Source organism: Mchenga conophoros, linkage group LG11, assembly GCF_057382185.1.
Source record: "Mchenga conophoros isolate Kocher_MC1m ecotype Shallow Benthic linkage group LG11, M_conophoros_male_GT1.1, whole genome shotgun sequence".
NCBI lineage: Eukaryota > Metazoa > Chordata > Actinopteri > Cichliformes > Cichlidae > Mchenga > Mchenga conophoros.
The window spans coordinates 2521032-2532962 of NC_140536.1; the positions used below are offsets into that span (position 1 = coordinate 2521032).

General features: G+C 43.5%; 1 protein-coding gene across 2 annotated transcripts in view; it reads left to right on the top strand.

Moving 5' to 3' along the window:
- ggctb (gamma-glutamylcyclotransferase b) overlaps positions 1-11617 on the top strand; it is a 14785-nt gene extending 3168 nt beyond the window's left edge. The window contains exons 4-5 of one of the 2 annotated variants that reach the window (XM_085290241.1): positions 8092-8232; positions 11204-11617. In XM_085290241.1, coding sequence (XP_085146367.1) covers positions 8092-8232; positions 11204-11353 — 291 coding nt within the window. In that variant the 3' untranslated portion in view covers positions 11354-11617. Of the gene's footprint in view, positions 1-8091; positions 8940-11203 lie in introns of those variants that run through there. The other variant, XM_085290242.1, reaches the window with a different exon arrangement.
- Positions 11618-11931: the final 314 nt, after the last annotated feature.

An 11931-nucleotide genomic window follows, 5' to 3' on the forward strand; every position in this document is an offset into this window, starting at 1 on the left:
AGTAAACACAACCAGAGTTCATACATAAGGCACACGGGATTATAAGGGGCTCTGTTGATTTTCAGAAAAAGCAAAGGAGTGATTTTAAGTGCGCCGTATTTTCCAAACAACGCGGTAATAACGACGGCCCGCTAGCATGCGCTACCAAAAATAGTGCTTTGTTGTGTGTCTGACGGACGAAAGCTAAACCAGTTCCACACCAGTGAAGCTGCAGCATTTTTACAAACCAGTTCTGGTTCATCCGTTTCATTCAACAATCCGCTTTCGTCCTTCTCATTCTGCGTCGCCGCCATGCTTTTTCCGCCATGTGCGTATGAAAACAAAGGCACTGCGCATGCACGTTTTACCCATATTCTATCGCCATATTTCATTTTCTTATCATTGCCCAACATTATACCGGTGTTACCGTGAATGGTATGATATGGCCCAGCCCACACATACTGGCTAAAGAAGCTTACTGCACTCCATGAGCGTCTGGCAGCAAAAATGAACCAGCTGCTGGCCAATGGGAGACACCCAGAATGGCTAACTGAAGGCCGGACAGTCCTGATCCCCAAGGACCCCCAGAAGGGACTGGTCCCGTCCAATTGCTGGCCAATAACCTGTGCCAGCACCGCATGGAAGTTCCTGTCAAGCATCATAGCGGCTAAGATGAAGAAACGCATGACTCAATACATGAGTGGGGCACATTAGCAAAAATACCAGAGGAATGAAACATCAGCTACTGGTAGACAGAGCAGTCAGCCGAGACTGCAAGACCAGACTGACCAACCTGTGCACTGCCTGGACTGATTACAAGAAGGCCTATGACTCAATGCCCCACAGCTGGATCCTGGAATACCCAGAACTATACAAGATCAACAGGAACCTAAGAGCCTTCATCAGGAACTCAATGGGGATGTGACAAACAACACTAGAGGCCAACTCCAAGCCCATAGCACAGGTCACCATCAAGTGCAGGATCTACCAAGGAGATGCTCTGTCCCCACTGCTGTTCTGCATAGGCCTGAACCCCCTCAGTGAGATCATCAACAAGACTGGCTACGGATACCGACTACAGAACGGAGCAGTTGTCAGCCACCTCCTGTACATGGATGACATCAAGCTGTATGCCAAGAGTGAACGAGAGATCGATTCACTGATCCACACTACCAGGATATACAGCAATGACATTGGAATGTCGTTCGGACTGGAGAAATGTAGTTGATTGGTAACAAAGAGAGGGAAGGTAGTCCGAACTGGGGCGATTGCACTACCAGAAGGCAACATTGCAGACAACAAGGACAGCTACAGGTACCTGGCAATCCCACAGGCCTGACCGTCAGACCCTGCTGAGGGTCAGGCAAGTCTGGAGGAGTGAGATGAATTGGAAGAACAACATGCAGGCAATCAATACCTATATCCTGCTGGTGATCAGGTACCTTGCTGACAAAGGAGGTGATAGAAGCCACTGACATCAAGACAAGGAAGTTTCCTTGTCAGGCATGGATCGTTCTACCCTAAATCCAGCACCCTGAGGCTGTACGCTAAGCAAAAGGAAGGAGGCCGAGGACTGGTGAGTGTCAGAACCACTGTCCAGGATGAGACAACGAACATCCATGAGTACATCAGGAAGATGGCCACAACTGTGTGTGCTTAGTGAATACATCAGGCAGCAGGAACCAGAGAAAGAGGAGCAAGAAGAGGAACCATCATGGAAGGAAAGGCCCCTGTACGGTATGTACCACCGGCAGATAGAGGAGGTGGCTGACAGAAATCCTACCAGTGGCTGGACAAAGCTGGACTGAAAGACAGCACAGAGGCACTAATCATGGCAGCACAAGAACAAGCTCTGAGTACAAGATCCATAGAGGCTGGGGTCTATCACACCAGGCAAGACCCCAGGTGCAGGCTGTGTAAAGATGCCCCAGAGACAATCCAGCACATAACAGCAGGGTGCAAGATGCTAGCAGGCAAGGCATACATGGAACGCCATAACCAAGTGGCCGGCATAGTGTACAGGAACATCTGTGCCGAGTATAACCTGGAAGTCCCGGGGTCAAAATGGGAGATGCCCCCAAGGGTGGTGGAGAATGACCGAGCTAAGATCCTGTGGGACTTCCAGATACAGATGGACAAAATGGTGGTGGCTAACCAACCGGACATAGTGGTGGTAGACAAACAGAAGAAGACGGCCGTAGTGATCGATGCAGCTATACCGAATGATAGCGATATCAGGAAATAAGACAAAGAAATTGAGAAATATTAAAGACCAAGAGAAGAAGAAGAAGAAGACATGGCAGGTGAAGGCAAAGTGGTCCCAGTGGTAACCAGAGAACTCAGTGCAGTAATTCCCAAGCTAGGCGAGTGACTAGGGGGCTAGCTGTTGTTCCCAGGAACAACAGTTATGATTTCTGTCCAGAACAACAAATTGCACAGGACCCGAGTGTGAAGGATAAAGACAGCCCAGAGGGGCAAGAGGGAATTATACGTCACGCTTTTTTATGAGAGGTTCTTCATCCTCCAAAATGATCATAAAGCTGAATCAGCAACAATGAAAAGTTTACTGTATATATAAGTCCTAGCTAAACATATTTAGTATCAGCTATCCACACACTTATTCTCACTTAAAAATATATATTTAAACAAAGCCAGCATTGTAAAACCCAACCACATACAGAATTTACAATGAATTACTTTCAGGTTATATGTTTACTTGTATCCATTTCTCTCTCTGTGGTTCATCTGGAAAAGGGATTCATTTGCTACTCCCACCCATCACCTGACTATGTGAAAGGCCAAAACAATTAGGACACACATTGCTTTGCTATGTTTTACAGATCTCACAGCTTGTGAGCTAAAATGCTAGACTGTTCCTCAGCACATACGAGCGCTCCAAACATGCCTAACAGCATGCCTTTGTTTTGATACCTTTGTCTTCTACAGTGTGTTACCTACATTGTTCCCTCTGTTCTGCTTGTTCTTGTATCTGTTGAACTGCAGGGCATTCTCAAATTTACTGTCATCTTTGAATTCTAACACACTGGTGGTAATACTAAAACAAGCCAAGTGAACAGAAACTCCTGGAATATCCTTACCTGGATTACAGATTCAACTTAACTAAACACTGCAGATCATACCCTAATTCATTTATGAAACAGCTGGGAAAAATATGTTTAAAAAATACATTTAACAAAGCATTTTTTTGTTTCTTTGATAAAAAGCTTGACATATACTCAGTCATGTTGTTAGGTACACCTTGCCAGTACTTGTTTGGACCCCCTTTTCTGTTTATACAAGCGTTAACTCACTGTGATGTAGATTCAAAAATGTGCTGGAAACGTTCTTTCACATTAATCAGTGTTTATCGACTGCATGTCCATGATACAAATATCCCACTCTACTTAAGAAACCGAAACAACTGTGTTCAAAGAGGAAGCCAGAAACAGTGCATGCCTCTGCAACACTAGCAGCCTGAACTGATGATACGAGGCCTAATTGTGACCCTCCTGTTTTTTTCCAGTATTATTTTGTCCAGTTTTGGTGAGCAGTGTTGGGAAGGTTACTTTTAAATGTATTCCACTACAGATTACAGATTACAGGCCCCAAAATGTATTCTGTAATGTATTCTGTTACGTTACTCAATGAGAGTAAGGTATTCTGAATACTTCGGATTACTTAACATATTATCATGCTTTTTACAACTACATGAATGTACTATTGCTGTGTGATTTATTACTATGACGAGGTTACTCTCCATACCAATACCAACTAGATGTTTAAATCTTAATATAAATGAGTAACAGTAGGTGGACATTAGGTAAGGCTGCACTTTTTGCAGTGATCTCGTATAGAAACTATTCAGTGCGTATATAAAACAGGTCCGCGGCTCCGAACCGTAGTATGGGGACCTCTGGCTAATACGTCGGGTTCGTGTCGGGCTCGTAGCTGAAAACTAGCTTTACTTTGTTCTCTGGGTCACTTTGCTAGCAGAGACAGAGAGAGGCGTTGAAAGGCTGCTGCAACCAAACTTATTGTTTGAGAGGAAACACGAACACAGCGTACAGCCGAGTCTTAATAGCTTACTTACAGCTGGACTACACTGCCCATGAGGCTGCATTCTTTAGGGCTACGCCTGTAACACTCTGCCTATTGCCTTCATGTTAAATAATTTTTGAACAATAATTTTAAAAAATATTTCTTCACGCCATTATGCGGGTCGCAAGTAGGGGTGACATGGGCCGCGAGATTGGGACACAGACATTAGAGCCTCTTAATGCGTGTTTTGTTTGGGTTTCCAACAGCGTGGAATTATCAGAAAAGAGAGAGCATAGCCGAACATATGAAACAGGAAAATACCGCCGTGCAATCCGTTAATTTCAACTGTAACAGAATACAGTTACTCATATTTTGTATTTTAAATATGTAACGCCGGTACATGTACTCCGTTACTCCCCAACACTGTCGGTGAGCTTGTCCAAGTTGCAGCCTCAGTTGTGTTTACCTGAAAAGCAGCTGGTGTGATGTTTTGCCGCTGTAGCCCATCTGCTTAAGGTTCAACATTTTGTAGGTTCAAAGATGCTAATCTGAATACCTTGGGGAGAAACGTGATAGATTCTAAGGCCCCGAGACTGACAGGGACCCTAGAAAACATTAAAACAGTCAAATAGTGCATTTTGTTTCCTTTCCTTTTATTTTCGTTTTTTTTTAATGTAAATTATCAACCTGTCATCTGGAAAAAAAAAACATGAAAACTGAGACAGCTGGAAATTAAACTCATAGCGAAGTCCACATGAAAGAAACTTCTTGACCTTCTTAATATGTATTAGCTTATCTTATTTCTATCAGAACACAACGTGTTTGTGTTATTTTAGCCAACATGTACATATGTATACTAAATCACTTATCTGTCGACCTGCTTACAGGCCAAACAGATCAAACCTCTGGCTCACGCTAAGCTGTCTCACTCCCATCTTCCTGACACTGAACCAGCCCACTGATATTTGAAGAAGTGTGTACTGCTCTGCTTATATTTTGCACTCTGCATGTAATTTTTGCAGGTGTTGAGAGCTTTCAGTAAGCTAAATTTATTTAAAGCCTATTTGAGTTTCACTAGGACTCAGAACAGACACGTATTTTAGTTGGCTGTAATTCATTTCCAATGGCTTATTTAAGTTATATTTGCCAATACTTAATATTATAAATAAAAGAATAAAGTAAAAAAAAATGTACGCAATTTTATAAATACTATTTTAAATTTACTTCCATCTAAAAAGTTCAGATGTATTTCATTTGTGTTTGGTGTAAAGTACCAATCAATGTTAGTAAAAATAGAAAATATAATAGTGTTATGAAAAGAATATTAAAATGCAACGATGGCCTCCACACATCTCGTCAGTCTTTCACACAATCAAAAACATCTCTTTAGGTTAAATGTTGATTCATGCACAGTATTTTTAGGCGTAGCGTGGTTTGCAATATTAACGTGTTGGGCCCTAAAGTGACATTTTTTATTTCACAGGGCCACGGCTGTAATAAGTGGTTGTTTGAGTTACTGGTGCCTTCTGATCAGCTCAACCCAATTTGCCCATTCTCCTCTGACCTCTGGCATCAATAAAGCATTTTACACCTAGAACTACCACTCCCAGGATATCTTCTCTTTTTTGGTCCATTCTTGTGAACGGTGCAGATGGTTGTTAGTGGTGTGCGGATTGATATTGAAATATCGATTCTTCCAATAATTTATGTTCTAGAATCGATTCTCATATTAAAATATTGATATTTTAGTACTTTGGGGTAAATTTGTAGATTTTCATTAACAGGAACAGTGGAAAGAAACTATTTCATTCAGATCGTCTAAATTGGAAGGAACTACTTCTTCTTACACCTTTCATAGTCATATGCGAATGTGTCGCAGCCCCTTGGCGTGCGCACTCACAACAATGGCTGAGCGTAAACGGAGTCATGTGTGGACGTATTTTACCTCCACAAACAGCCAAGACATGGTTTGCGATACATGTGGCAAGACCACTAACCTCGTCAAACACCTCAGACTAAATGACATCACAGAATATGATGAGCTTATGTTGAGGTGACATGACAGGTGCTGCTAGGGCGAGACAGACGTCTCTGGCGGAGTCCTTTAGTGCTGCAGGCAACGTGTTCAACTAGCACACAACTTCAGGTTTTTTATTTCTATACGATAATTCTGCATTATTAAGCAATAACAAGTAGTCTGATGTTGTCTAATCATTATGAAGCCCTGTTATTACAATTTCATAATACAATTATATACTGTATTATGAAATACAATGAAACATTTAGTTTTTGTACAGAATTTTACTTGGTATTGGATCGGAAAGGAAATCAGTGGTATCGCACATCACTAATGGTTGTGCTGACAAATTCCAGTAGATTAGCCATCTCTGGAAAACTCCAGCCCGTCCGAACAACCATGACATAGTCAAACTTCCTTAAATCGCCTTTCTTTCTCATTCAAATGCGTGGTTAGAACAAACACAGGGCTCTAGAGTGCGACCAATTTGGTCGCAAATGCAACCAAATTTTTCAGTGGTGCGACTAAAAAAAAATAATTTGGTTGCACCTGTGCGACCAACTGTTCGGGTAGCAAAAAAATAAAATAAAATAAAATCTGCAACCTTCCCTGTGGTCAACAACAGACACATTATGCCCCTATCGTGGACTAAACCAATCAGAGATAGTCAGGGGCGGGACCTCTCTGATTGGCCGTGGTCCAGTTGAAAGTGCAGGTGGAAGTGTGAGGTGAGTAGCTTGAATAAAGCGATATCAATTCATTAAATCCTGAATCGACTTTTAAACATAACTGTGTTTTGCCAGAAACGCCAGATTCTCAGATTAAAGCTCACAAAACCATTTCAACAACCACCAAACAGCAGATGAGAGCAGGTACACGGACTCCACACAAAGACGTAAACACAGAGCCGACGCATCAGAATCAGCTTCGTCTTTCTCGGCTTCCTCACCCGACGGCCCGCAGACGGACACGCTGTCGGAGCTCAGCGATCCTGATGCGTCCGGTCCGCTGTGTTTACGTCTTTTTGCGCTGATTCTGAGCTGCAGGTTTTGTCTCTCCAACCAAAATTCACCGAGCCAGCAGCAAAAGAAGCAGCAAACTGCGCTTCACATCTGATCAATGTCGTCATGAATTTTGCTGTTTTGCTTCCACGACTATTAAAATCACACTCCATGCACAGCTAGCTCTCTCTCTCTCTCTCTCTGTACTTCAAGAACAGTTTCCGTCTCCAATCTCTGTTTTCTGTATTATTCATTCGCTCATTACCCACCAGTCTACCGTTGTTTACAGGCTGTGGCTGCTGTCTTTTTCTTTTCTTTTTCACTTAAATGACCTCGGACAAGAAAGCCTATTTTTTCTGTTGTTCAATACTGAAGAAATTTAAACTTTATATGCAGAACATTGTAGAATATTTTTAAGGTTATCTGCTATAAAAAGCCAGACCAGGAAAATCTCCTTCATGTTTTTCTGTTTTATTCTCAGTTACTTTCACACAAAGGCATCTGCTGTGATGTTCACAATTCTGATGAAGTCAGTGCTGATAAATGATCAGAATTATAATATTTCTGACTGTCTGAGGCTAAGTTGAATCGAATCGGGACTTTGAAAACCGGAATCGAATGGATTGTAGAAATCAGTGATGATACCCAGCCCTGGTGAGCAGCCTAGGCAGGACAGACGTGGATGTAGCTGTAATAGGAAAAGAACTATTGCTAACTTTTCTGTTAAGGCCTGATCCTTCTGAAATTCATAGCCAGTGCTCTGATCTTTGAATGCTGAAAAAGCACAGTGTATCCAGAAAAACACTTTATATTATATCAATTATTAGAAAATTTGTGTGCGCCTAACTTTTGTGCCGGTACGCCTAACTTTAAAAAGTTAGGCGTACCGGTACGCCCATGGCAAAAAGTTAGTCTAGAGCCCTGAAACAGGTCAATGGGTATACCTAAAAGTTATAGGAAGCTCACTCTTGCTTTATTACACTGAAGACAGTTGACAACTGACATTTGTGGCTGCTGTCATGGTTATAACAAATATATTCTCATCAATGACTGCAGGTGATTGTAATGGGAGCAGAACAGAACGGCTTGCCAAAAGACTACCAGGAGAAACTTCGAGCAATCAAGACCAACATGTATGAGGGTCCCCTACCCATGATGGCTGAACTGGAGCGAGCCAGACGAAGAGCCAAAGAAAAGGTCAACCATCGTTCTAATGATGCCTGATTATCCAATGTAAACCAGGTCCACTTTTTACCTTAGCAAATACTTTATTGGTTATAACACTGTATTTAAGCATGTTGTGCCTTAGTTAGCTGCTTCACCTAATGGTTAACCTTAATTATAGGAGCATAGTTTATGATTCTACTATGCTCCATTGTCAGCCACAGGTACAATAGAATACTAATGACTTTGTCGTCTAATTTGGGTTTAATGAAAACTTACAATATTCCTTAAGAAACAATATTACATTTATTTATTTTATGTAAACAGTTTTACCTTCATGTGTTATGGTGAAGATATATTTCAGTACAAAAAGTCCAGAGACTAAGGAATAATTCTATAGTTGGAGAAGTGTTTAAGAAAATGGATGGATGACAGTCGGTCTTCAAAAGGATACATATGGAATTACACAGAAACATTCGTCTCATATTTCACATTCTTCATACTCAGTGAGATAGGTGTTGGTGTTGTGGGAAACATTGTGCCAGGTGCTGCCTGAGATTGTGTGTAGATATCCGACAGTGTTACCAGGAAAGCTGCCTTTCTGACATTATATTGAGATGTGTTATTATCAAATTATTTTTGAAGCATTTGACCACAATCTTTTCTACCAAATATATTCTATATATAAAAGAAAAGGAAAGAACTTTGAGTAAAGTGTATGTTTAGTACATATTTTATCTCTCGTGGTATTTATATATTTCTTACTATAGAATAAAGGATGAAGGAAAAATTATTTATAAAAAATGCATGAAAATTGATTTTTTTTTAAATGAACTCTTTTATGAGTAAATTATAGTGCAAAACAGTTACACACACACACACACACACACACACACACACACACACACACACACACACACACACACACACAGAAACTAGAGCTGCAGAAAGGTGCAACAAAGAAGGTGCCTAAGAAGTACAGCAAGCTGCCCATACCTGAGATGCCGGAAACTGCCAAGCAAAGACTCAAAGCCTTGGCCAGCTGTTTGGAGAGGTCCACCAGAGAGATCGAAGGCAGGAGAATGAACCAGCTGTTCTCCACAACCAGCCAAGGTGTACTCTCAGTAGCAGGGGAACAATATGAGAACAGCACCACCAAGGCTGGAGACAGTAATACTGGAAGAGAATATGGGAGAAGCATGCAACCCATAACAGCATTGCTCAGTCGCTAGTGGGTCTGAGGGCAGACCACAGCAAGCTCCCTGAACAGGGACCAGTAACCATCACAGTAGAAGACAATAAAGGGTCTCCAGTATGAAGAGTTGGACAGCACCAGGCCCCAACATGATTCATGCCTCATGGACTGCACTCCATGAGCATCTAGGAGCACAACTGAACCAGCTGCTAGTTGACGAGGGACACCTGGAATGGCTAACTGAAGGCCAGAGCGTCCTGATCCTCAAGGACCCCCAGAAGGGACCAGTCCCATCCAACTACTGGCCAATAACCTGCCTCAGTACCACGTGGAAGCTCCTTTCAGGCATCATAGCGGCTAAGATCAGGCACATGACTCAATACATGAGTGGGGCACAGAAAGGAATTAGCAAGAATACCAGTGGAGCAAAACACCAGCTACTGGTAGACAGAGCAGTCAGCCGAGACTGCAAGACCAGGCTGACCAACCTGTGCACTGCCTGGATTGATTACAAGAAGGCCTATGACTCAATGCCCCACAGCTGGATACTGGAATACCCAGAACTATACAAGATCAATGGGACCCTGAGAGCCTTCATCAGGAACTCAATGGGGATGTGGCGGACAACTTCAAGCCCATAGCACAGGTCACCATCAAGTGTGGGATCTACCAAGGAGATGCTCTGTGCCCACTGCTGTTCTGCATAGGCCTGAACCCCCTCAGTGAGATAATTAACAAGAGTCCCTAGTCCAGGACTTCTTAGACCAGGAAACTCCTTACCATGCATGGAGGGTTTCACCCCAAGTCCAGCACCCTGAGGCTGTACGCTAAGCGGAAAGAAGAAGGCCAAGGACTAGTGAGCATCAGCACCACTGTCCAGGATGAGACAGGGAACATCCATGAATACATCAGGAAGATCACCCCAACCAAATGTGTGCTCAGTGAATACATCAGGCAGCAGAAACCCAAGAAAGAGGAGCAAGAGGAGGAAGTATCATGGAAGGAAAGGCTCCTGCACGGTATGTACCACCAGCAGATAGAGGAGGTGGCTGACAGAAATCCTACCAGTGGCTGGACAAAGCTGGACTGAAAGACAGCACACTAATCATGGCAGCACAGGAACAAGCACTGAGCACAAGATCCATAGAGGCTGGGGTCTATCACACCAGGCAAGACCCCAGGTGCAGGCTGTGTAAAGATGCCCCAGAGACAATCCAGCACATAACAGCAGGGTGCAAGATGCTAGCAGGCAAGGCATACATGGAGCGCCATAACCAAGTGGCCGGCATAGTGTACAGGAACATCTGTGCCGAGTATAACCTGGAAGTCCCGAGGTCAAAATGGGAGACGCCCCCAAGGGTGGTGGAGAATGACCGAGCTAAGATCCTGTGGGACTTCCAGATACAGACGGACAAAAAAGTGATGGCTAACCAAGCGGACATAGTGGTGGTAGACAAACAGAATGTCAGGGTTGGACGGTTCCCCGACCGGTCGACCTGCCTGTGTGTGTGTGTTTTCCTCTCTCTTTCATTTTCCTCTCCGGCTCCGTGGCAATTGTTTACGGAGGTCGCATGGCAATGAGTGACGTCCGACCCGGGTGTGCTGCCGCTCTGGAGCCGCCACACCTGCAACTGATCCAGCCAACAGCTGCCTTTAATCATCCACCATCTTAGGCAGAGCTGGTGTGGCTGAACGACAGTCAGCGCTGGAGTATTGCACTAAGCCTGGTAGTATTCTCTGACCGTTTGCGTAGTTAAGTGTTGCCTGCCAGATGAGTGATTAACTGTTTGCTGTTCTGTGTGCAACTAGGAACAGGGATGGAGGAGAATCACAAGCATGGGAGTCTACCTGGAGGAGGAAGGAAAATTCACTGCCACGCACTGTTTGAGCACGGGAAGGGGGACACAACTGACTACGTTGCACATTGAACTGTTGTTAACCTTTTACCACTGTAAATAAACACACTGCCTTGCATTCAGAGCTCCATGCCTGGTTCCTCTCTTTCTCCAACCATGAAGAAGACAGCCGTAGTGATAGATGTAGCGGTTCTGAATGACAGCAACATCAGGAAGAAGGAACACCAGAAACCTGAGAAATACCAAGGGCTCAGAGAAGAGTTGGAGAACATGTGGAGGGTGAAGGTAACAGTGGTCCCGGTGGTAATCAAAGCACTATGTGCTCAGCAGATCCCAGGAACAACATTGGAGATCTCTGTCCAGAAGAGCGCAGACCTGGGAACTAAGATACTGCGCAGGACTCTCAAGCTCCCAGGCCTCTGGTAGAGGACCCCAGCTTGGAGGATAGAACGCCCGCAGGGGTGGGAGGGGAATTTTATATATTTTATATATTTTCCAAACATGGTTTTCACAGTTTCAGTTATTCCTTACAAATTATTAGTATTCCTATGTGGATGCAGCCTTAGCTCATGGGAGGAGTTCATTAAGGTCATGGAAGAAGCCTTTTGGTCAGCCTCGAGGCAATTCCAGCAAACCATCAGGCTCTCAGTGTGGGTTACTGACTGCAACCAAGGATATAGT